Below are 26,641 nucleotides of genomic sequence, written 5' to 3' on the forward strand. Positions count from 1 at the left end.
ACAAAATAAGTATTTTTTCAATAGAACTATCTTCAATGCCACCAAACAGTACAAGCTGTCTTTAGTATTTGTATTTTTTTTCCTTCTCCCAAATAGAGACATGTCCCTACAATACTTGATATATTTCACTCACGCCAAAGAGAGCAGGAAAGTCAAGGATTAGTTATTACTTTCCAGCCACATTTATAGCTGTCTGTGTTGCAGAGTCTGGCTATAATGCCGTTTCCTATTTCCATTTCATTTAGTGCCTGGTGTAAAGGGAGCGAGGCACCCTGAGCAGCATATTGGCAGTGATAAAGTCAAAGTTAGCAGCAGCTTAAGGTGATGTGCCCTAGAAGCTGAGAATTTAGTAGTTTATATTTAGAGTATAGAGAGCTGATTCTCACACTGACTGACATTTAAGAGTCACATGTGATATATTTGAAAATCACAAGTTACAGTAAGGATAATAGTATTTTTGGTACTAACTGTTCTTGTAGGCGTAACAAGGGTGAATCTCTTCCAGCCAGTGCTAACAAATCAGGCTGAAATAATGACCATCTAAGCCAGATGCTGCTTGACTCGGGACTGCGGTTGAAGTGGTTTCATTTCTATATTGCAGTCTCTCCACAGTGGGATGCCATGAAGTTGTCCCTGATGATTGAGGAAGCCAATAAGATCAGTGCAAAACTGAAGAAAAACACAGTCTTCAGCAGGTTTGAAAATACAAAATTGGGCCACACCTTACATATGATGATTTATTAGCCAAGTTAAAAACCTATCAATAAACCTATTGGGGTGTCACATTCATCATAATATTTATTTGCATTTTCATTGCTTTCATTGCTGTCATTTTCAACAATTCAGTGGAACCAAATCATCAGCTGCATGCAGGCCCAGTTGGAAGCAGGTATCCTCTTTAAGATAAGCAAAAAATCATTTGACTCTCCTCTGTTGTAGACACGAAAGCTCAGACGATAAGAACCTGGAGCAGGGTGGTCTGCTACAGGTGCGCGTTCAAAACACAAAGCTGGGGATCTCCACTTTTTGGAGCCTGGACAAGTTCCAAAACAACATTGCTGCCATGAGGGAATTCGAGCAGGTCTGCCTTAAAACAGTTCTGCCTTTCAACTCATCACTTTTTGATCTAATGATTGTTTTAATGTCTTTAAGCACATTAAGAAGTGCATGTCTTGTTTAAGTATCTGGCACCATTAAAATCTTATTCTTATTTAAAATGACAATTAGAGTAAAACAGAGCTGATTCCTGATGTGGAAACAGCCTGGACCTTTGTAATGGTGGATTTGACCAAATTTTAAATAATCAAACACTGGGTGCCACAGTGGGGAGAACCCTCACGTCACATGAAGCCCCCTGTGTGGTTTAACAGTTCCCTCCACCTGTCTAAAGACTTGCAGATCAGATGAATTGGAAACTCCAATCTTCCATTACATGTGAATATTGGCTGCGTTTCACAGTCTTTCAGCCCATTTCATCTAAAATTACCTCTGATCTTTATGTAGAATAAGGGATGCAGAGAATATATGGCTAGATAGACAGTTTTTATGGAATTGTATTGGACAATATTATTGGATATTGTGTATAGAATAAGAATAATTATGGACGTACTTATATCATAAACATTTCTACCCTTAAGGATCTCATAATGATAAAGAATTTGCGATGAGAAGACTCATGATTGTGCTGATAAACGAGGGACAACTACCAACAAAATGCTTGAAAATTCATGGCAAGCTTGTGCATACTTGCTTATTTAATTGGATCAGTGCTCTAATAAGCTGATGTATGGTGCCTGTTGAGTGAAGCATATTCAACCAGCCAGCCTGTCTGTTCCTCATTCTGCATTTTCAGAGTCTGACATCAGCTCAAGTGCAATTGCCAATTCCCCAAGCGTTTGACCTTATTTACAGTCCAGAATGGGTTGTTTTACGCCTGACGGAGAGATGCTGCCTCACTTTGCTGCGTTTTTCTCATTAAGTTGAGTAAATGAGACTCCGCATGTCAGCAGTAGTTTACTCTCCGCAGGGGGATTCCACCTCAAAAGATGACGATGTGTTTTATGACCCTGATGATGAGTGGGAGCAAGATATATCGGCCTCCTCTGCTGCCACCTCCTCCTTCTCCCGCCGAAGGTAATTATCCAGCTCTTCCTCTCTCCTCCTATCCATCAATCCCTTTTTTCCAGCACTTGACATTTACTTAAGATTTCAGGGACTTAATTGGTATTCTTGTCCAATTACTTCAAATGTGTGTGCAGGCAAGCGTTCAAGAACACCTACAACGTGTTCCTGAGGGAAATACAGGACAGTCTCTCTGTAAAGTGTCCACCTGACTGTTGTTTACAGGACCAGGGCTTGGATGGACAATTATTTTGCCTTTCAGTGTGTGGGTCTTAAACCCGCAGCCCTCATGCACAACTGAACTCACAGCCTATTGCACCATTTTAATGTGAACAATATGTCAGGCGAATGGATGCGTATGGAAAGTTGAAAGGAATGTGGATGGAACGTGGAAAATCTTTGTTTATTTTTTATTTTTTTGGTTATTTTCACAAAGTCCTCCTGTTTTCCCCTAATGTGTTTTACAACCTGGCACATATTTTTGACATTCAACACATCCTTCTTTCTCTCATGAAATGTTGATGTGAAGTTGCAGCCCACAGAATATTCCTCTCTTTATTCTTTTTCCTCTGTTTATTAATTTAATTTCCATGCCAGGCCAAGCAGTTTAGAAAAGCAACAGCCACTAATGGTCTGTGTTTCTCACTCTACAACCCAAACACGGAGCACCTGTGGTACATGCAGAACCCCCATCATTTTCCACTCACATTGTTGTTATTCTTGTCAAGCATGTTTATGGTGCTCCTGGTGGTGCCTGAACAACCAGTGGACCCAGCCAAATGAAACGTGGCACTGGCCGTGTGGTTCCTTCATCCCTTCTCTCTCTGACTCCATTATACCCATGTCCAAGCCTTATGGCCATAGTCATAGCTGTTTATTGACCTTCCCTCCTCTAGGTTGTTTTAATTATGTTTTTAAAAATGTATTAAGTTTACAGAGGCAGTGCACATTGATAAACATTTCTGTAAATGTGCCAGTTTAGCCAGCTTGGCTAATATTTGACTGTAGTCCCTGGGCAGGTGTTATCACAATTACATAAAATACACTAAAACAGGAACAAAACTCATACATATAACAAGATACCTTTCACAATTTAAATTGATTTTAAATTGAATTTAAATGAATACTATGTTTCATAATGTCTAATAACAGTTGGCAGACTATTCCATGTGTGTGTTTATTAAACCCTTTTTACATATGTTAAACATACATCTTTTAGATTGCCCTAACCATGTCCAGAGAGAGAGAGAAATTAACATCATTAGCCGTCTCCAGGCAGCAAATAAATAGCACTCCGATCCAGTATGGAAATCCACCCAAATAAAAAACCTAACAGGCAGTGCGGAGAGTAACAGACTTTTTAACAAGTTTTTAACAACATTGGTTAGGACGACAAACTTACAGCGAACCTTGACCGGCACTGACTATACTGGATACTGTAATAATAAGCCTTTGAAAAAACACCACATTCATGTTCACTGGAGGACCAAGTCATTCTGAATAAGAGCATCAGCATGCCAAATAGTTGTACATGTACATATAAAATGTTGGCAGGGTACTCACAGGGGTTTGCTTCTGGTATGTTTGGTATCAGGAGCAGAAGCTTGTTGAAGAGCAGGAGAATCTCAGGGCGCCTCTACGAGATCCGGGTCCATCCGATTCAGAGCCTCCACAATGCCTACTCACAGTCTGCTGGTGAGGCACTGAAAAAAATTGCCTGAATAATTCCTGTTTTCTGACGTTATATTTTAAATATCCATTGTCATGTCAGACTTGTTTATATAACTGTTTTAACTTAAGTGGTCACATTATGCTCATTTTCAGGTTCATCATTTTATTTAAGGGGTGGTACCAGAACAGGTTTACATGGTTTCATTTTCAAAAAACTGCAGCCCCTCTTTTCACCCTGTGTGTTGAATGCTCCATTTTAGCTATGTAGTAATGCATCTCACTTCCACAAGATCTTTGTTGGGAGGTTCACAGGCGCAGTACCTAGTTGAGGCCTACTAGCAAATCAGAAGCAGAGTAGGGTGGATCGTGAAAAGCCTGTAAATACAGCTTCAGTTCAGCTGTAAATATGTTCCCCTTACCAGATTAGCAACATAGGCTGAAGCAAGAGTTTCAGAGTAGTGAGTTAATCTGTAACAAATGTATCTTTTCATCCATAAAGTTAGAACTGAGCTCTGTCTCTACATCACAGTAACAACTTTATGTCCATTGCTGCTTGGAAGGTAACTGTTTGGAAGGGAGAGGAGAGGCAGCAGGTGGACTGTGTGCTGCAGCTCAGAGTGTTTTTCCACTGGTGTTTCATCATTATGATTTTGCTGTGACGTCACAGAGAACAAAAGGAAAAGGCTAGACTACAAACAAGCTGTTTTCAGGCAGTTCAGAGCAGTGTTTTCTGTGGGAGATGGGAACTCCCTTTGGAGTGGACTAGTCTTTTTCGCTTTGCAAACCTATTACATGCACAAAAAGGTATATAACTCAATAAAGGAGAGGGAAAAAGCCAGAAAGCATAATAGACCTCTTTAAGTCTTTGGATCTTAATGAGATGGAAATAGTTATCAGGAAAAATGTGTAGTGTTAACACTCATACAGTATTGAACTGTCCCTTCTGCTGTCGAGCTTTTGTGAGTCCCCACAGTAGGGGTGACAGGAGGGTTCAAATAGTTTTATCTGCATAAAATAATTGTCAATTTGTAAAATGTTACACAGATTAAAATGTTGGGAAAATAAATGAAATGATTAAGTGTCACTGTCGTTAAATAAAAAGGCCGGGTTGTTGCACTTGATTTTGCGAGAAATGTATTTTTACCAGCGTTGTAAGAATGAGGTCTAATGACGTCATCTCTGCATACCCCAACTCTTCACTGTGTCTGCCCCAGGCTTGATGGGTGTGGTCAAACCGCCCTCCACCCATTCCGGCAGAGCAAACTTTGCCGTGCCTGGCATCTGCAAGGAGTTGATTGGCCAATCAGTGGCCCGGCTGCGTGGTTGTAGTGCGACAGAAGAGAGCATTGTGGACAGGCTGGCCTCTGATCTGCACCTGGTGAATGTGGCGGTCCAGATCATATCTGACCTATACAACGTCCTGGATGATGACAGCCAGGAAAATGGTGAGATTCAACTTAAAATTCAGTCTTTTAATCCTGAGAAGATGAGCAAGTTAATTAGTAGTCAGAGTTAATAGTTAATTATAGACAGGTAACAGCTAGGATTTTTTTTACATTTTATTTTTCTATGTAATTGTCAACACTGCACAAAAAACAAATAAAAATTGTTGATTGCTTTGGGATGAGATGCAAATTCAATACAATTACCTGTAATAAGAAAGTGTCTAACTAATTTGTACACTAGGCCCATGATTACCTTCTTTCTTTGACTGATCTACAGATGTACTGTTATTATGTCTTTTTCTCCTGCAGTGTTTGTGTGTAACGTGGTGGCCCAGACGCAGCTGGTCAGGGCCACCACAGCCATAGAGAGTGCAGTGTTTGTTACAATGCAGTGGTTGGCCAGCATTAAGCCCTCCTCCGGCCTGCTCTACACCGTCGCTGAGGAACTCAAGGGCCAAGTCAAGAAGATGGGGGGATTCTTCCAGCTGCTCGTTCAGGTCGACACAAACAAGTACCACACTGCATTAAAGGCCATGCAGCGACACTATATTGTGCTTTTCATGGTATTAGCAGCATACACGTCGAGTGCAAAATCTGAACTGAAGATTTGTAAATTTTGCAGTTCGGACAGGGGGGTGGCTAATCAAAAGGCAGAATGTTAATTGACGTGTCTTAGCTCTGAGCTGTTTGAGCCATCTATGGAAATAGCCAAGCGAAGGGAATTCTCAACCTTGAGCCTCAAACAGAACATGAATATATGGAAAATAAATCTAAATTCCTTACCAGCCTCGGCACCTAAACACACAATTTTCCTCTCTCGCTCCTGAGTTTTTCACACACACCCTTCAGACTATGTTGACTGCTTTTTTGGCTTGCTTGCATTGAATAACTGTTACATCAATTTTAATTCAACCTGTTTGTGCGGACTGTCGGGCTGAAAATGAAAATTTTCTGCCCTATTTTCTAGGGTTGTGAATCTGAGATCACATCAATGGTGACGGAGGCACGGAGGAAGAGCAGTCAGTGCCTGGATGCAGCATTGCTTGCGCTTGGCCACCTTGCGGCAATGACGGGTATGCCACAGAATGCCGTGGAGGGGGCTGCCCAGGCCACAGGCAAGGTAACGCCACCATTAATACCACAGCAGCTGCTATCTCTGTCAAAGCTCTGGAGTCCACTGTAATCAAGCCTCCATTCCACTATACTGGAGAATGGAACATTAGCTGTGTGGGTCTCAGAGCATGGAGGATTTTAGGGGGTGGGGAATTGTTGAGCTGAATATGGATATGGCATGTTGGTCTGTTGATTTGCAAGTGCAGTGATATCTCATTATTTGGTAATGGACAAATGGTTAGATTTGTCTAAGCATTTAGTGTAAGAGGGGCAAAGAAGAAGAAGAAGAAGAAGAAGAAGAAGAAGAAGAATAAGAAGAAGAATCTTTATTTGTAGAGCACTTTTCAAAAACAAGTTACAAAGTGCTTTAACAAGTGTAAAGACAATAATACCCAAGAGACAATAATACAAAAACAATACAAGATAAAAGCATGAAAACATTGAAAAGACTAAAATACACGTTTAAGATAAATATAAAATTAGTAAAATACAATAAAATAAAAGGGATAAAATAAAGTCAAATAAGATCGGGAAAGGCTCTCCTATAATCCAGTGAAGGACAAAATGTTCAATTATATTGTGTTTTCTTCTGTTCAGTTTTATTAAACACAGTGATTAGCATATACCTACACATTTTTGTATACATGTATTCATTTTTTAACTTTACCCTTTTCTTAAAGAAACAGGATATATCATAAGTAGTAACCAGCACGGATGAACTAAACAAAGAAACTGCCAGAAACTGTCCTACAGAAAATCCAATATAAAGAACTCCCAGTGCTGGAGACAATTTGCCTGACAGCTGATCTCTGGGAAATGTGTATTAAAAAACGCCACAGTAATGATCAGTGATAAAAAAAAAAAAAAAAATTATTATTGCAGATATGTCAGCATAGGCATGTCGGCTGATAAGTAACAAGAAATTGCAGTACAGAATTACCAAACTACGGAACATAGTTTGTCGACCACAGAGAGCTGACACGTTTATTTTTACACTGTAAAATGTACTGCCTGAAATGCGATTTGGTTGTGATTCTACAAACAAACAAAAAAAATCTGGATGGTTTATGTTATGTTAAAAGAAAATACTGTCAGCCGATGTATGATTTATCTTATTATATGATTACATTTTTTTTCAGCAATCACTTGTCATGTGTCTGCTGAAGGGGACCAATAAGGGCATCCGCTCTCTCTTAGAGGAGAGCCTCACCATCACCAGAGAAATGCTGAGAGAGGCTCAGCTGGCCTACCCCAGGACCCCAGTAAGAGATCATAACCTGGCTGAAATTGTATTTTAATCATCCTGTCACACAAGTTATCATGGTGACATGATTAGATTTTGTGTTGATAATTTACTCTCTGTAAAGGTGTAGGTAAATCTTCTTAAAATTAGGTGTCATCGCCACTGATGATTTGTCTCTGCCTACAGGTCATGCAGAGCCTGAAATCCAAGTCGCTTGACTTAGCCCGCGCTCTGCAGAGCTACATGCATTGTCATATCACGGTGAGTTTCAGCCGCACAGCATGCTACAAACTAGGAGTTATGGTGACATTGTAATAATGCTTCTAATGTCTTTTGAAAGTTTTGTTAAAATTTTAAGAAACTAAATCTTGATATTTGCTATTAAATAGTGTGTTGTGTTAATTGGCCTCCTGGAAATGTCATCAACTGGACCTTTGTGCTTCTCTCTCATACTTCTATTCTTTTTTTCCTGGTGCCAATACGTGATATTCTGAACATCCGGTGAATTTCAAATATGAACTACTTTGTTGCATTGTGGCATTCCTTTTGCTGTGGGGTTGAGAAATGTATTGTAGAGGTAGTCAGACCTCAGAGAAAGGTGACATGATGAAGATGTATTGTGATTACTATTAACTTAATGAATTCAAAAGGCTTGGAATTCAATTAATGAGAAAACCACACTAAACACCTCACATTTGTTTCAGAACTAAAGTTTTGTTTGTGTTGTTATTATAACCGCTTGTTGGTGTTACTATATTGTCTAAACCCTAACTCACCTTAAATAATTAATTTCCCTTTACTGTTTCATGGTCTTTCATATTCTATTTTGTTATTTAATTATAGATATAAAAAAATCTGAACGTTGACATTGAAAATTGTCAAAATTAAAGAAGTTGATTGATGGCAGTAGCTATCAGCAGTCTGCAGCTTCATTACAAAAACTACTGATACTTGTTTGGGTAAACTGTGGTTGAAAGACAGTATGCACGCTCGGCAAAGCTTCCCTGGATATGTAAAGGTTAAAAACAATCTTCCATCTTGACACAGGCTTAAATGTTACAGATTAATACCCACACCCACAGCTGTTAAACAGTTAAAGATGCCACTCAGCCTTTATTGCTCCTGTAAAGCTCAATGCTCTGTAGGCTTATCTCGCTGCAGTCGTCCCTTGGTGATCGTTCAGGTAATGAATGTGTTGAATGAAGTGGCATCAGTCACAGCTAACAGGCTTGTTTGCCGTTATCTTAGCTACACAAACTAGCAGTTTTTTTTTTGTTTTTTTTTCTATCTCGTTTATTTATTTTTTACGTTAAAACCAGTCATTGACACATATAGACGTGGGGGCATTTTGCTGCCCGCCGTGTTATTGTTGGCAAATAAACCAAAGAGTTATTGCCTGAAGCAGCTATTTTCATGTAACCAAGCACTGCACATGTGCGTGATTGTGGATCTAAACACATCTATAAATGTGTACTGTGCAATTTATTGGACCAAAAGATGTTGGACTTTGCAGCTCTTCCGAAAAGGGCGATGATTTAAATGTCGATGTAAATGGGGAGGAAGGAGCTTGTTCAAGGAATTGTCACTACAGTTAGTGGTCAAAGAGTGTGTGTGTGTGTGTGTGTGTGTGTGTGTGTCATTTATGGAAAATGTGGGGACAGGAATTTGTATTTGCAGTAGATATAGAAGTTACATGTAGCTTAAAAGAGCTTATAATGTGTATAGAACTGTGTGCTGGTGTAAATTGCATGGCACATGTAATGGGAAGGAGGCTATTAGGTTTATGTCATAGAAATGGACACCTCACGATTGAAGCCCCATTCAGTCAGTGACATCATTTGCAGGTATCGGTCTGTTTTTCCATGCATCTGTGTGGTTCTTGAAGTGGTATTTAGGCTACATACAAAATTGGAACTGAGGGCTAAAGAGCACTGCTTAAAATATCAAGACCAGTTGAGAAAATGGGGAATATTAAGATAACAATTTATTGAGTAACACTACCTCAAGCAAGCAAGTTACTGTTAATGTGTGTTTGAGCAAAGATCTCAACACAGAGCTAATCTGTGGTTAACAATTGACTGTGTATTTTTTTATTAATGTGTATGGTTTCTGAAATTATGATCTTGGTGTGTTTGTGTTTTAGTGATGTAATTGTAAAATGTAGTACTGTTTATAGGCTCTGTCTTCTATTAATTTCTTGGGTGCATTCATGTTTTCAAACAGGGGAGGGAGACTGACCCAGAGGAGGGGGAGGCGGAGGAGGATGAGGAGGCCTCAGCTTGCCATTTGCAAAAACTGAGGACTTCAGCGATGAAGCTGTTCCAGCTGAACAAGGCCATCAGACAGCTGCATTCATCTCTGTCTACCGCCCTGCGAGGTGAAGCTTCTGACTTAACCAGCCTAGATGTTTAGCTGAAACTCTTACCCAGTGTAACTTGCAAACACCAGCAGTGTACATCCTTTGGGGGGGAAAAAAGTGCTGGAAGTAACAATATGTCAAGGATCAAAGCAAATTGTTTTTTTGTTTTTTTTTCCTTTTACTATTTCAATTCTTAAGGATGCTTCTCTAAATGCTCAGTTATAGTATATGACAACAAAGAGGCAATGTTAGAAAAAAAGCAGATTTTTAAAACTGCATTATATTAAAGTAAAACTAAATTATTATCAATGTTGCTTTTGCATCAAAGTATGTTGCTCTGTACCAACTTAACAATAACTTGATTTTAATGTCTATGCATTGGTATGTATAATGAACAGTTTAATGGGTGTTTTATAACTGCATTGGTGTGTCTCAGCCAATCAAATTCAGTTTAAAATGTGACATACAACTCTGTTTGTGTCTTCAACTATATACATATATCTGACTGTCCTCCAGGAAAACACAGAGACTCCACCCTCAGCGGCTGCAGAGAGCTGATCTCCTCTGCCAAGGCTGTAGATAAGCTGATCACTGGTCTGTCCAAGGAAGGAGCATTGACGCTGTCCCTACAGCTTCCCAGTCTCCAGAGCGTCATGGCTGCACAAGACGAGCTCCAATCCGCCCTGCAGTCCCTGTCCTCCTGGAGCCAAGAGGGGCAAGGAGAGAGCAGGAGCTCTGCCACTTCAGAAAAGAGCACACAAGACAAAATCTTAACCAAAGAGAGCACTACCCCTCACAGTGCTGTTAGAAATCGAGTCGTGAGTAAGATAGTCTACACCTTCCCTCCAGATGTGTTGTCCAAAGGCAGCCCACACTGGGTGTGATGTGCATTTATACTATGTCATTTTTTTAATATTGTGCTCGCATCATGTATGATTGTACTGTCAATATGAGAAAACTTTGAATTGAGCCTCCTGCTGGTAAGAAGATGTGGGTCATGCAGCAGACACTGCACAGACTTCTTTAGTGTTGCCATCCAAGTTGATAAAATGATTTTTGTAATATCACATAGCACCAACTCTAATAAAGTGAATCTAATAAATATGGCAAACAAGTGGATTTAATATGTGGACGCTTCAAAACTACAGCGATAATTCCCATCATCATGTCACTTCTGATATGGTGTAAAAAGCAAGATGTGCTGGAGATTATTTCTGAAGTCTAGTAATAATTTGCTACTAAAAGCTTTAAAGGTATTTTGGATACATTTATTGGGACTTAAACTCTACACATGGTGGTCCCTTAACAGTGTCATTCATGATGTATAATCAAAATTAGTAACAGTTATTGGCTATAAAGAGAATGTTCACATATGCTGTACCAGGCCTCCTCTGTTGTACTTTATTGTTCAGAGGCCAATAGTTTTTTTTTTTTTTTTTTTTCATTTTATATGAATTGATACAGGAGGACAATATTGAGCAGCTCAGGTAGTGTTTTGTTAAAAAAATAATGAAGGGTTTTCTCCCTATTCTGTTGTACATAATTTCTTTCTTGTATAAAGGCATGATGTGTCCTCATTTGCATGAGGTTTCGCTCTTGTATGATGTATAACATGTACTACACCAATTAGCACTCCAGGAGAGACTGCTTTCACAAAAGAGTGTTTTATGTCCTTTTGGTATTGTGTATCACATGGTCAAGAAAATTATATTTCAAAACAATATAGAAACTTTTACTACTTCAATAAATTCACTTGGCTTGATTTGACAAGGACCCAAATCTTTTATATTGCATGTCACTATTGAGTAAACTGCGGACTCCTGGTGAAGACTCCGCCTAATAATAAGTTTTGAATGGCACTGGAATACAGTACAGTCTGCATTGTAAGTGGGGAAAGGTTTATCAAAAACATTCATATACGCATTCCTTAAATGTGCTACCTTGTAGTGAATTAAAAATGATTATTTGACATGAGTCAACAGATTTACACATACAGTTTGACCTTGGCATTCACTCCGTGTGAGATATTGGTCTCTGTTGTAGGTGGACGGAGAAACCTGCAAAATGATCTTTCATACATTAATTTCACTATGTTGTAAATGTAGGTACTCCTAATGGCAGTGGATTGCCCGCTGGTCCCTGTTCCCTATCTTGGGAACTAAATCAAACTCAAGGATCCCAAACTTTTGGGAATTATGTCTTGAGCTCCCAGTTTATACACTGCATCCATTACTTGATTGATGGATTCACATTAATTTGTGTGTTTGTTATTGTACACGCCTCTAGATGAGACCTTTTTATATTCATACACATACATACATATATATTTATATAGTATATGGAGCAGACACCCTGCACCACACTGAAGGGCCACTGAATGTCCTTGAACCCTACTTTTGGAATCCCTCCTGTGCTCTGCTCGCTACACCCACTCCTCTGCAGCTTCTTCTGCATCCTCCCTTCATGTGCTCTGGAGCCAGCTACCGCCAGGGTTCCTCCGGTACTGTAGTGACGGACTGATAGAGTACAGCTGAGAAGAAATACGTTGAGCTACTGTACACTTACTCAAAACGTCTCTGACTTAGTGAAAGAAGAAAAAAACACGACGCTTTAAGGAGTCGTTGCATGCTGCGTTCAGACACAACGCGACTGGAATGAGAAGACGCGCAAAAAAAGTTTTTAACAAGACTTCAGGTAAAACTACCCAAATAGTTTTTCTTTTTATGTTACACCATAATAATGAATCATATTACGATGAAATTGCTTTCCATTCTTAGCTAATGAAGGTGGGGTTTTTTTTCAGGATGCACTGGTTATTGTTCCCCAATGTAGGGCTGCTTGTAAGTACTTAATCTTTGTAATTACGTTTTCACTCCTGTCGGGTATTTTAGACAAACACACGTCGACTTTTAACACACAGATTGTAAAGCTTTTAACTAGGCAATGTGTTTTCAGAGTTGTGCAAAACGCCCATATCCCAATAGCTTCCATTTTCTTGACTAATTTCTCTGTGAAATTAGGCTCAAAAAGCAATGAGGCTCACCGTGTTTGTGTGGGATGTACTGGTTGTGAAAAACCAAAAAAACATAATAATTTTATACTATGAATTCATTGTTTATGTCGTTATGGATGTTTTTCCTGTCTTTATGAATGTTTAAATATGCCCTGTGATTAAGTGAGTTTCATTTCGCTTCATTGCATTAGTCATTTGTTGCAGTTTAAATACTGTCTTTTGATTGGCTATAAAGTCAATCAAGATGATACATTAACGCATTCATTCTTTGCAGTGTAAAGTTAGTGCATAAAGTAGAATAGCAGGCAATTAAGTCATCTTTAATGCTACAGGCACAGGTATAGCTCACTGTTTAAATGGATTCAGCATAATACAAACATTCATGAATTGATAACCAACGTTTTTTTTCATGTTTTTTCAACATTTATGTAGGTGCGCAAAAGTATGGTGCGTTAGGGCTTGGCAGAGGAAATGCAGGTGTTCTTGTCACCTGTTGTGTTTTCTCATACTAGTAAATAGTCTCTGTTGTGTGGCTTCATACCTTCAGCAATATGCTAAACCTAAACTTATGTTTCAGGTTTGTTTTCACAGCTATATATCAGGTGAGTCCGTTCCTATTTATCTTTTCAGTTAAACACCATTTCATTTAAGATGGTAAAGTTAGACCAAGTTGCTAACCTAGCAAGTAACTTGAGCCCGAAGTTAGAGAGGCTAACTAGCATACATGCTTAAGTGCTTCAAAGAGTTGTCATCCAAATTAAAGACTTTCTCACATAACTTTACCACACTTGCCTGTCACAGTTGAGTATAAAGGATGAGATATTTACATCATCATGTGGCTGGTGGCTGTGTGTCTTAGGAAATGTGTTTCCATCCACCTGTTTTTGAATGGAAATGTATTATTGTTATTTTATTTTAATTTAAACAGTGGCACTGCTCTACCAGAGGTGTTGGTTATAGCACGAAGTCCCAGAAATGATCTAAACAGGATTAAAATGCCTTTGGGGTGTCTGAATCAAATCAAAACACTGTAGCAATTTCATTCTTTTTTTAGCAGATGTTGAGAGGTAGGGATCTCTCCCTTAACTTCTTCTTTTTTCTTTGTTGAACAGCCAACACCCTTACATACAATGAGTCCTGCTATGAGTATCTGCCTGATAACCTGACATGGAACAGTGCAAGGGAGCTGTGTAACAAGCGCTCTGGGGCTTTAGCCGATGTCTCCAACACAATAGAGAACCAAGAGCTAACCAGCTTTTTGATATCCTTGAACATCTCTCAGCCTGTGTGGATAGCCGGGAAAGTCGTGACGTATCATACAAGTAGGTTCAGTGTGCCATTTGTGACACTTTATATTAACATGTTAGCATCCTGTCTTTTTAAATAATAGGTTCATTGTTTTTATGTGCTGGACACCTTTCCGCACTCACTGGCTTAAAAAAAGGGTATCAATATAAAATTGGACTAACGATGCTGGCATACACCACTCTTAGCCATAGTGAAAACTTTCCCCCCAGTATTTACAGTAGGGATAGAACCACAAAGTGGAATTTTATAATTAGGTTCCATCTTTTCCGAGAACTGTGCCAGGATTTTCCCTTCATAGTAATGCCTTTTGTTCCCTCTCTGTGTGGGGTGAAACCAAAGGTTCCTCCAAGACCCTGATTCTGGAGTTCACCGGGCGCTCGGACAGGAAGCATGCCCGTCTCCTGCACAAGTTCCCCTCCATGGGCTCAGTGACTGTTTGCACCCATCTGCGCTTCGACCCAAATTGCTTCGGAATTTCCACCATATTCTCTTATTCCATCCAGTCATATATTAATGAGTTCCAGCTCCGCGCGAACTTGATCCAGGGCAAGCCTGTGCAGCTGGCTCTGCTGGTCCATGGCATTCATGGACCTTACCAAGAAGCTTTCGCCCACGACGACTCCTGGCACTCGGTGTGCGTTTCTTGGAGCCACAATGGTGGACGCTGGGTGCTATTTACTCATGGCCTTGAAGCCTCCAGGGGCGCTGGCTTAAACAGTTCTGATACCATTGGATCTGACGGCCTTTTCATTATCGGGCAGGAGCAGGACATCTTTGGGGGCTCATTTAAGAAGGATGAGTCATTCTCGGGGAGCATCACAGAGCTGCACATATGGGATCGGGTACTGTACAGCAGCGAAATCTACATCATGGAAATGCAGTGTTCACCCATTCCCTCTGGGCTGGTGTTCAAGTGGAGTGGAGCAGCCATGGAAATAGAGTCCTCCCTTACGAAGCTATGGAGAGACAGCCCATGTCAAGGTACATTTGTTGCATGAGGATAGGGAAGAACGGAAGGGTTGCCAGAATCTAAATCAAGCTAATTAAATCACCAAGTTCAGGGGAGTTCAGGAATTAGTTTACACCATAACAGTCAGAAGAGACACCAATATATAGTTAAGCATTACTTTCATACTGTTTACAGTTAAGCTAATTTGGAACTAGGACTGGGTGGGGTTGCTATGCAGAAAATAATAATCACATAGAGACCATTTGAATGTCATTTTGGCCTACTCACTTTTCAGTAACATGCCAAGATGTGAGCTGGCCTGATGTGCTAAACTGCATTCCAATCATTGTAAAACAACTGCTATGAATAAATTGCAGATAAAACTGGACTTAAATTTAATCTATTTCTGCTCCATCTTCCTCTACACCCATGCTCCTCTCATCTCTCTGATCAGGCCCAAATCATGATGTAATTTACATAGATGTTGGTTGCAGCATGAGGTCAAAGTGCAAAACTATATGACTGCAAGGATATAATTGCAGAAGACCAAGAAAATCTCTGATCTATATCTACAATACCCCAGTGTTTCAAATTTATTTTGGAGCTTCTCTCCAGCGCATTCACTGTCAGCTTTTCAAATCAGTCTGCACTTTTCACTGGATGACCAAGAAATGAATGAATTGGCAGGTATTCTGATCCAGGATATCCCTAATACTTTCTGAATTTATGGCATGCATTGGCAAACTTACATACACACAATAAACAAACACACACACTCACTTTTCTTTTCCTTTAAACACTACTGGAAGTTTAATGACATTGAAGGAAAGTGGAAATCTCTGTCTCTCTTGCTGTTTCTCTCGTCGTTCACTGAATAGGGGAGATGGTGACCAAGTTGTAATTGGCAAATGTTAGGGCTCCTAATGGTTCTTGTAAATGTTTTGTGACTCACGTCACTCTGAATCCCACCCTTCAAAACACACTTCTCCCATTCTGACATCATGCTCCCCAGTGAGCAATGAGAGTCCAAAACACTGACTCCACCTTCTGGAACTGGGCATGCAGAAAGGATAGTGTGTTTGCAGTCCTCAGTGATTTTCAGTTACAGTGTAGGAATTAAATTGCCTGTCTTTTAAGATTAATTTACAGAGTCATGGTATGTGTACAGTAGCTGTTGAAGGACTAGCTGTTGCCAAGATTGACCCTTCAATCTTTCAGTTATAGGACTGGATACAACATGGCAGTGCCTGGTGCCCTTTCAAACTCCTATAGTTTTATCTTCCTCTTTCTCAACAGACCAGTTCAGTCTTACACATATATGCTACACTACTCTTGCAACTGATCTTCCATAGATTCAATCATTGTAACAGCTAGTCTTCTGGTCAAATCAGTTTCTTCCTAAGTGTCCTAGACCAATGTCCTGTTATCACACAACAACACCAAGGCATTTAACTAAAAAAAACCCGCACATTTTACTTGTCTGTGACATTGATCTTTCAATAACTATGACCATAATTGTTTTATAACTTTAACCAAGTGTTATCGTTGCCTAAACTATACTGTGTGTTATTTGCCATGACCACAAGCTTTAAGCTTCATAAACACCAGCAGCACAAGGAGTGAAATAAGATACAGATAAATAGAGAAGGTAAAAAAAGCTGGCTTGTCAGCTTGATTGCAATAGTCATTGCTCTCCACAGCTGTTGTGCAGTTAGACGACAGTGGGCACAGACCTTTTATTACATGCTAAAAGATGCTGTGTAGTGTTGACATGACATCATATCTTGGGAATCTTGCATTTAATGAAACCCGTCTGCTTCTCCTGCCCCGAAGGGTAGCACTATCCACACTACTTTGGATATGACGTCCAGTCTTGATGTGTACATCTTTCATTTTCTAGATTGTAATGTTAAGAATAACCCTTACCATTTTCTTCCTTAGGAACCTTACCAAAATCATTGTTAGATTCCATTCTGGATGGAAATTCTTTGCAGAATCAAACTATATCCTTTGAGTTGTTCCACGTCCCCGAGTCTGATGAGGATTGTGGCATCTTTGACCCTATTATTGGCAGACGGGGCCTAGCCAAGTGTCACTCATTGAGAGGGGCTGTCTGCCAGTTTAAGAAAGGTACCAATAATACCACTGTCAATGAAGTTGTATGCATTTCTAGTCTTGATGTAATGTGATCATTTGGTCTGATCATTTGGTTTGATTAGGGGAGGGAATCTTCTCTGAAAACTGAAATATAATTTAACTATCAGGATGTACAGTATGTGTACAGGACAGAGCTGTACACCAGTCTAGTCTAAGCTTGTACCGGACAAGTAGCTAGTAATGGCATGCAGCTAATAAGCATTACTTTGTTACTAATTTAGCTAATGTTACATAGCAGCCAAAAAGCGTGCTGTACAGGGGAGATGTTTGCTAGTGCAAAACACCTTCATTTTTGCAGCAGTTGGGGAAACCACTGATACACTACACTGGGATACCATGGAAATAGAGCATTACCTGAACATTGCCATGCAAACCAGTACAATGGTGATAATAAATACTACCTTTGCATAATTTAGAATTTTTTGTTCACACAATGTCAGCATCGCAAAGAGCGTTAGATCTATGGAAATTTCTAAAGCTGTGTGGTCTTACTGTAATAAATTTCATTATATTGTATGAGATTTTCTCTGTTTCTGTTTGCAGGAGTGCTGGATGCTATGACGTTACCAAAGACACCATTCTTCAGTAGATTGAGCAAGCATCCTCTGACCAAACCTGTGAGTGGGGCAGTTTACAGGAGCTGTCTGTAGCACATCATCACTTTAGTGGTACAGTACGATAAATTAACAAGAACTCATCTTGGTGATTTTGGAGCAGAGGCAGCTCAATAACTCAGAATGTAAAGAAGACAGTGCACACTGATACAGCAAAAACATCACAACATTACCTTACAGCAGCACAGCCTGTTGATAAAGTTTCATTTAGGCTGTGTAATGTAGGAAATATTGACCATATTTAAAGTAGAATTAATGACTTTTATACAAACTCAATTTACATACTGCAATGCTACCACCTTTCAACAGGTAAAAAAAAAAAGTTCAAAATCTTCCATCCATCCTTCTTTACCTCAGGTGATGGAGGAGCTCAGTGTCAACACCTCTTCAGACAGCGATCTGACCTTGCTGCAGCAGCTGACCCAAGCTGTTCTGCATACAGTGGAGGCCGGTGGCCTGAACCTCCTCACCTCCAGTGATGTCCTTTACCTCACCCAGATGATTGAGATGGACCTGTCAGCACTGGCTAGCACTCACTCTGCCGGAGCTAACGCAGCAGAGATCATGGTATCCATTGCTACCAACTATGTAAAGGTGGCGAGTTTGATGCTGGAGCCCCACATGGCTACACAGTGGATGGGCCTAACAGAGGATGGGGTAAGGGAGTGACCTGGGTTTATCGGTTTCCCCGGAATTTATTATTTTATTTACTCACAGCATAAGTGTAATCTGGAAAATAGTTAGTATGGTAACTGTCTAACCTGTCAGAAAAATCAACGTTTCTGAGTTATATGCAAGAAGCCTATTTTTAACTCAAATTCAACCCAACAGTTAATTTTATCTTAGCATGGTCTCCTCTCATATTTATATTGTGTATTTGGTCCTACTTTGATGGATGGGGTAAAATATTTGTCTCAACTTTCGTAACCCAGGAAAGACATCCTTTCTCATTCATGAATCTGTCTGACGTTATGTTGTTGGGTCTGTATTCCTTTTATAGGTCAGTGTGGGGCCATTTAGTGTTGTCAAGAGCATTGACAATCTCACCGAAATTCTTGCAGACATGCTGTCTGCTGAGGGGAGAGGCTTCACTCTTTCTACCAAGAACATAGGTAATACAAACATGTTTCAAAGAAAATATTGATTATCTGTCTGCGCCTAGATCGAAATACAGGCAGCACAGTTTCAGTGGTGATCAAAGATGATCGAGAAATTACTGAAAGAAGATAAAAAGATTTCACAGCAGCACATTATATTTCACTTAAAGAAAAAAGGCCATCATTTTTGCAATCAGTATTGAAATTTCTACTTCCTTTTTTACCACTGGTAGCTCTTGGCTTTGTAACACACATAATTAAAAATATTCTTGCATTTCTACACATGGTTACTATTATCGTTAATCTGCCTCTATTATCTGGGTGTCTACTTCCTTTGTCGCCAGACGTGTACATGAAGTGGCAGAAGCTGTCTGAAGAGAACTGTAGTCAAGTCTTTAAGCCATCTGCGGTCAGCTCTCACACAGCCAGCAGCAGTGGTCAGAATGAGTTGCTTATCCCTGACATTGAGCTCCAGAGGATACACACACTGGGTATGAAACACACACACACAAAAAAATTGTCATAGAGGCTAAACCAAATCAGAATGTATGTGCACACATCTATTACGTTATTTGGTACATAGTTGGCATGCCCACACAGACTTCTTCCTACTGCTCCCAATTACACTGTGGTTGTTGTAGGTATGAATCTGTGTTCGAATGTCAAAATGTGACACAGCATGCTGCCAAATAAATGCTTGCTTGTACATTCTTTACTGATTGATTTACTGGTAGATTAATTTATCATTTTACAACACAGGGTTGTATTAGAAGATTATGTTGTAGTTCCCTTTATGCTACTCACAAAAAGCAAATTGTTATATACCAAAATAATATACAGTAGATGAGTGGATAAATAACAAGTCAAATTTACATGGTGCAGTGCTGAGGATGAATTTAGGAGTCTCACAGCCAGGGGGAAAAGCTGCTAAGCAGTGTGGTGGTATGACATCGGATACAGACAGCAGTAGTGTGAAAAGGGTGTGGCTGGGGTGGGCACTGTCTTTTAGTATACTTTGGGCTCTGTGCACGCACCTCACCTCAATGATATCACTGATGCTCGGTAGTTGGGTACCTGCTGCAGAGCCCTCTTCTCCTGGGCTGCGCACCTCCCATGCCAGTTTATGATGTTTCCATCAGGGTGCATTCTGGATTTTTGCCTTCTTAAGTTTCCTTAAGAAATACAGTTGTTTCTGGGCTTTCTTTACCAGCGTGGAGATGTGAGCTGTTCTGTGCACCAGTCTGCAAGATAGTTGATTTCCCCCTGACATAAGGTCTGTGTTTGAAACCTGGCTGATGATGGTGGTGTCATCCGTAGACTTCATAACAAGAGTTCTCTCCATGTCGGGGTTGTAGAGCATGAGCAGGAAGGGGCTGAGCACACATCCCTGGGGAACTCCGGTGTTGAGCATTAGAGTTGAGGAGGTGTGACTGCCAAGCTGAACTGTCTGGGGTCTGTTTGTGAGAAAGTCCAATATCCAGTTGCAGAGTGTAGAGTTTGCTGATCAGTTTCATGGGGGAGATTCTGAATTCTGAGCTAAAATCCACAAACTGCATTCTGATGTAGGTGTTGTTTTTCCCTATCCTCAGTGGATCTATTGGTTCTGGAGAAACAGTTTCTCAAATAACCTTATCAGAATAGGGTTGAGTGTCACAGGGCGGCAGTCATTCAGACTAGACACTGCAGACTTTTTTGGTACATGGATGGTTGTGGCTGTCTTGAAGCAGGTGGGAACACTCTCCTGTTACAGTGATATGTTAAAAGCGTTAGTGTAACATCAACTAGCTGATTAGCAAATGTTTGTAGTACACGGCCTAGGATGTTATCAGGCCCAGCAGCCTCTCTGAACACGTGCCACATGTGCACTCAAAACAGTCCTGTTCAATTAATCTTATTAAATCAATATAAAAAACTGTATTGTCATGGTACTCTGAATCATGTGTTTTAGTTGCCTAACTATAACTTTACTTTAGCCTTACTGGAGTTGCCTTGTGCAGGTATTGTAGAAAAAATCTTGATTAAATTTTGTAAACTGAAATTTCCTGCCTAGCCAAAATGAAGGCACTGTAGCTACAGCATGAGGCATGATGAGGCATGCATATTTGTGCATTCTTAACATTGAACTAATAGATATTGTGAACATTTCATTTTTGTTACCATCTTATGGCTAAAGGATTTTAATCTACTTCAAAATAAAGCCCTTATACACTTGACATTAAAGCACATTCAGATATCATTGGTATGAATCATGTTTTAATCTAACTCAGGAAATACACTGTAGTTAAATTTAAATTGTATTTGATGCTTATTAGAAAATTTTTGCATAAAATACTACTATTAACGGAGTCATTTGATTCTGTTAATTATGGTAATATAAAAATACTACAGGTTACAACACAGTATAGTTAAATCATGTTAAGCGAGATGCATTCTTTGCTGTGTAAGTTTTGCTATGACCCAAATGCCACCAGAATATGGAACTGTAGATGGGACTATAAAATATGATTAATATATAAAATAATTGGAAGATATTTTGGAAAAAGAACTCCGAGCAGATGGGTAAATAAAACTTGTGATATTGATGTGATGGCTCGGCAAAGTATTTTGTATCACTAAGGGATAAAAATTAATCTGTTCTTCTCTCTTTAATCAGGATATGAGGAAGTGATGTTTATTCATACTCACTACAGCCATCTGAATGAGATTATGTCTGGACCACAGGAGCCTCCACTGAGAAACCAAGAGAAAGTAAAAAGGTTGGCTGTAGTTTACCTCTTGTCTCTTATGTTCTACTGTAAATGTTGCTGACAAATCTGAAATAGAGTCAACTCACAGGCACTCACAGTAACAAACAAGCTAAGTGTCAGTAGCATATTTTATTAACAACTCTACCTTTAGGGCAGGGGTCTGCAAATAAGTCTGGCACCGGGACAGTTTTTTTTCAGTCCATTATATGGTGGGCCAGAACATAGTCAAATTATTTCAAATCCTTGGATACTCGTTTGCACTTTTAGCTAAGTCAGTACTGTGCGGGACTCCCGTTGGTAGGGTTGGTTGTATGATCAATCCCAACATACTGCTAAAATTTTTTATCTCCCTTGTTAAACAAATTGATTAAAAGGACACTTTTGCACATGCTCACAATAAAGCATGTGCTGTAGTGTGTGTGCTTGTCCCGGCATTTGAACTGCATTCATAAACTTATGGACACTCATTTTCATTTCCCTGAGGAAATTCAGGGTAATCAGACGTTTACTGACGGCTTTTTCAGTGGTGTGTCGAGCAAGCCAGAGACTCTTGAATGCCCTTCAGAACTTTTTAAAGCTCTCAATAATCTCGACATAAAGCATTGCTGCAAAAAACATTCTCGTGCTTTTATTTTGGAGGCACAATCACTTAAGAGGAAGTGATTATTTGAGTATATCTGTAGCTGTCATGACTGAGTTCCATTTCACTAGCTGCTATGAATTTATATATTTTTAATTTTCCTGCTATCAAAGCAATCTGGCTGCGGGCCAGATATTATTGCTGGAGGGCCAGTTCTGGCCTGCGGGCCGCCTATTGCCAACCACTGCTTTCGGGGCTTACTTCACTGAACAGAGCACTGCCATCACAAGTCACCATATGATTTTCAACCATTTCACCAAATTTCACATTACTTTCAGCACATGCCATATTTAAAATTAGTCAGGAGAATTGTCACTGCCTCTAGCCATTCAACTACAAAACAAAGATTTTACTTTTTCTTAAATTCCTTTATTTTCCAATTTAACAATATTTGCTCTTAGTTCAATCAAATAAGGTATGCTTTCACTTTTTTCATCATTTTGAAAGAGTAGGGAGAAACCTGTCCAGAGAGTGGAAACCTGTAATTTGAATTCAGTTTTTTCGCATATTTAAAATCTTTAAGTTATAAGACAGATGTAACTGCGAATCATTTGCTGCCCTCCCAGAATTCTACCAGGTCACCTGGCTTCCGCTGTCATATCAGCCACCGTCCGCGATATCTCCAAGGCCCAAACCATCCCTGTGGCCGTCGAGTACACCCTTTCCTCATCACATGTGGTATTGCTTTAAGCCTACATTATCAATTATATGCATTTAGACTTCATGACTGATCAGACAAGCTTAGACCAAATCAGAAACATTATTAATCATTAACAGCTTGTTGAGATAAATACTTTTTGGAGTACAGTTTTGTTTTTTTGAAAGTTCTCAAAACATTCTGGTATGTCTTGAATCTGAAATTCCTACTCATGGCAAACATTTTGTAAAAAGCAACCATTCGTTTTGGCCACGGCTTTGATCAATGTAGCTTTTGGCTGGAAAACAATTGCAAATGTGTTTCTTTTTCTAGGTAGAGTATTCACAGCGTCCTACTCCTGTTTGTGCCTTTTGGAATTTCAACTTGATGTAAGTTTGACCAACACCACAGTAAGATAAACAGCCCTGATATATGAACGTGTTGTTACGATAGAGATTGAGGCTGTTGGGTAAATAATGATAATTGTAATTTTTTGTGTACTATTCATTTTTAGGACATATTTTCAGTGTGTGTTTGAGTGTGTTTGTATGTGTGTGTGTGCTTGTGTTTTGTTCTGTATAGGCATAATCATACCAATAGCTGGTCCAGTGATGGTTGCAGGGTGACTTTTGCCCTCACTGGTATCACTTCCTGCCAGTGTAACCACACAACCAACTTCGCAGTGCTGATGAATTACCTGGAGTCCAAGGTAACTCATTAGATGTGTTGTGATGCAGTGAGTTGAATCACATTTACTGAAGTAGAGGTTGCATGATGTTTACATCTCGGTTTGGCCATGCTCCGTTTTCACGTCACCTTTTAGTATCGCCTCAGCTTGCTTGGAACCTCGACGGAGGTGATACAAAAAAAAGTACCTGGAAGCAGGTACAGGTACAACTTTTCCGCAATGGAAAACCAAAAAAAGGCGAGGCGATTTGAGCCGAGTCAAGCTGGTGCCGTGCAGTGGAAAGGGGGCTTATATCTAAATCTTCCTGATGTGGAATCTAATTCCAGTCTGGGATCTTTGATCTCTAAAATTGTGGATAGGATTTGTAGTACACTATATTAACCTACAGGTGTCACTCCCAGCATGCATCTTTTTGAAAAATGCATCAGTAGAACTTCTTTATGTCTATCAGAAGTACATAAAAAGTAGTAAATACGTTCTTAAATTGTGCATTTTTGGCATTTTGTGTTACACATTAAGCTATGAAGTAGGAATTCATTGTCTTGGGAGAAGGATTGTCCTCTCTCTTTTTCTCTCTCCTCCTCACGTAACTACCTATCCCCTCTGTCCCAGTGGAGTCCTGAGGAAGAGCTTATTTTGACCAAGCTGACGTTCATCGGCTCTGGAGCGTCTCTGTGTGCGCTGGTGGTGACCTTGATGCTGTTCACTGTGCTGGAGTGAGTTGCTGATTTTCTTGTCCTTACATACAAAGCCAACATGGCTGCCTGGTTACTGTCTGTTGGAGCCAATGCATGCAACTCAGCCTCATCACCTTTTTGTGCTTCTAAATACATTTAGGTTATATATTTACAGTAGCACAAGAGTTGAACTGAAATCTATGTATAATAATTATTTTGAAGATACTAATATCTTTTAAATTTGGTCAATATTTGATATTCAAATCTAATCTGTGGACATGACAATTGACCTTTTGCTAAGCCCTGCCCCCCTTAGTTACTGTTGCTAAGTCTGACAAACCGTCGAGAAGGGTCCAGCTGCAGCCCGCAGACAAACCTTAGACTGTATATAAAAACCAGACAAACGTGACGGAAGTTGAACTTCCATATATGGGTTGTCCCAGAAGCCACCGCACACAAAATGTGATGATGGTTATCTCGACCGCTCGGTCCACGCATAGTTGTTAAATAAAAAAAAGAAAGAGGTGTCAAGTGAATACAGTCTATGGTCAAGTGTCAACGTAGTAATCAGTGTACGTTATGTGTTAATATTTACTATACTATACTTACTATATTATTAATATAGTATATTTATACTATAATTCCTGCAAATACTTATTTATAATAGCCTAATGATAATAATAAGACAATGTTTCAAGTTTCACAAGCCAAGAATATTCTGTAATGTTACATCACGAGCCAGATGTGTCTTGATTTAGGTTAAAACTTAACATTACTGAGAATTTATTGACAGAATAACAGCGGTACGAACATTATCAGCTGTTGCTGGACACATCTGCTGTGTTGGCTGCAGTGGTCTGTGTGACTGGGCCTGGGGGAGCTAACTGTAGCTAGCTAGCTATTCCTGACAGCCCCCCGAAGTATATTCCTCTTACCCTAACCAGGGTATGTGCCTAAAGTTATTGATTATATGCATGTAGACCGGTTAACCCTACAGCGGCGCACTGTGCTAGCAGATAGGGGTAACCTACTGCAGCTATAACACCCGTCGGCACTATGGTTGGCAATTGCGGAGCTTCTCAACTCCGAAAAAGTTTGAACACATTTTCGATAACGATCTTCGAAATCTACACAGTTGATTTCTCGCCTAAAAACTTCTCAGAAGTGTATTTAAAGTTCTGTTGTTGGCTTCTAAAGAATAAAACGGTTTGCATTAGGATCTATCATGTACGTAAGCCGAGATGAACGTCTTCACGTTTTGTGCGCATTGTCTTCTGGGACAAACCATATTTGGAAGTTCAACTTCCGTCAACTTCCGTCATGGTCTGCAGGCTGCAGCTGGATATACTTGAAACCGTCGGTGCTGCCACTGTCTTTTGCTGCACAGGCTGTCAAACTGACAAACTGAAGATAGAAGCTAAAGCATACCAATCACAGTAAAAGTGAACCACCGCATCCCCCCACGATTGAGACAAAAGACAACGATATTAAGGATCAACACTGTTCCTGTAAAGCTGGGTATCTATGAAGATTCTCAGTCATCCAGGTCATAGTTATCCAACGAAGGTTAAAAATCAAGGGCAACTGGACTCGGTTGAAGATACTAGAAGACGTTTCGTCCCTCATCCAAAGGAATGAGTTTTGTTCTTAAGTTCTTAAGAACAAAACTACAGGAGAGGAGGAAAAGAAGGTCAAACGCAACAACATTGTGATTCCATACGTGTCTGGAGTATCAGAGAAACTCAGGAGGATTTTCAACACACATAACGTCCCTGTGTTTTTTAAACCCAAGAACACACTAAGACAGATGCTGGTACACCCCAAAGACCGCACACCCAAACACAAGAAAAGCAATCTAGTGTATGCGGTCCAATGCAGTGAGGAATGCACAGACCTGTATATTGGGGAGACTAAACAACCACTACACAAACGCATGGCTCAACACAGAAGGGCCAACTCCTCAGGTCAAGACTCTGCAGTCTACTTACATCTGAAGGACAGATGACACTCGTTTGAGGACCACCAGGTGCACATTTTAGACAGAGAAGATGGATGGTTTGAAAGAGGTGTCAAGGAAGCCATCTACACCAGGGTTGAGAAGCCGTCATTGAACAGGGGAGGGGGTCTACGCCACCACTTATCCCCCACTTACAATGCTGTCC

At 40.0% G+C, this 26,641-nt stretch overlaps 2 protein-coding genes across 7 annotated transcripts in view; both read left to right on the forward strand.

Annotated features, from left to right (window-relative positions):
- kif14 (kinesin family member 14) overlaps positions 1-11,066 on the forward strand; it is a 21,761-nt gene extending 10,695 nt beyond the window's left edge. The window contains exons 20-29 of the mRNA XM_046050636.1: positions 940-1,081; positions 2,027-2,133; positions 3,716-3,816; positions 5,007-5,237; positions 5,547-5,734; positions 6,205-6,357; positions 7,490-7,612; positions 7,780-7,854; positions 9,817-9,970; positions 10,469-11,066. Of these exons, the coding sequence (XP_045906592.1) occupies positions 940-1,081; positions 2,027-2,133; positions 3,716-3,816; positions 5,007-5,237; positions 5,547-5,734; positions 6,205-6,357; positions 7,490-7,612; positions 7,780-7,854; positions 9,817-9,970; positions 10,469-10,836 (1,642 nt within the window). The 3' untranslated portion in view covers positions 10,837-11,066. The remainder of the gene's footprint in view (positions 1-939; positions 1,082-2,026; positions 2,134-3,715; positions 3,817-5,006; positions 5,238-5,546; positions 5,735-6,204; positions 6,358-7,489; positions 7,613-7,779; positions 7,855-9,816; positions 9,971-10,468) is intronic.
- A 1,368-nt stretch (positions 11,067-12,434) lies between these two features.
- Positions 12,435-26,641, forward strand: part of LOC123971666 (adhesion G-protein coupled receptor D2) — a 108,363-nt gene continuing 94,156 nt past the window's right edge. For 2 of the 6 annotated variants that reach the window (XM_046050647.1, XM_046050649.1), the window contains exons 1-15: positions 12,437-12,646; positions 12,756-12,792; positions 13,543-13,567; positions 14,078-14,287; positions 14,613-15,254; positions 17,164-17,352; positions 17,923-17,996; positions 18,351-18,650; positions 18,994-19,105; positions 19,435-19,581; positions 21,744-21,846; positions 23,044-23,155; positions 23,448-23,503; positions 23,697-23,823; positions 24,415-24,518. In XM_046050647.1, the coding sequence (XP_045906603.1) occupies positions 12,757-12,792; positions 13,543-13,567; positions 14,078-14,287; positions 14,613-15,254; positions 17,164-17,352; positions 17,923-17,996; positions 18,351-18,650; positions 18,994-19,105; positions 19,435-19,581; positions 21,744-21,846; positions 23,044-23,155; positions 23,448-23,503; positions 23,697-23,823; positions 24,415-24,518 (2,237 nt within the window). In that variant the 5' untranslated portion in view covers positions 12,437-12,646; position 12,756. Of the gene's footprint in view, positions 12,647-12,755; positions 12,793-13,542; positions 13,568-14,077; positions 14,288-14,612; positions 15,255-17,163; positions 17,353-17,922; positions 17,997-18,350; positions 18,651-18,993; positions 19,106-19,434; positions 19,582-21,743; positions 21,847-23,043; positions 23,156-23,447; positions 23,504-23,696; positions 23,824-24,414; positions 24,519-26,641 lie in introns of all 6 variants that reach the window. The other 4 variants (XR_006825243.1, XM_046050646.1, XM_046050650.1 and 1 more) reach the window with 4 other exon arrangements.

This window comes from Micropterus dolomieu, linkage group LG05, assembly GCF_021292245.1.
Source record: "Micropterus dolomieu isolate WLL.071019.BEF.003 ecotype Adirondacks linkage group LG05, ASM2129224v1, whole genome shotgun sequence".
Classification (NCBI taxonomy): Eukaryota; Metazoa; Chordata; class Actinopteri; order Centrarchiformes; family Centrarchidae; genus Micropterus; species Micropterus dolomieu.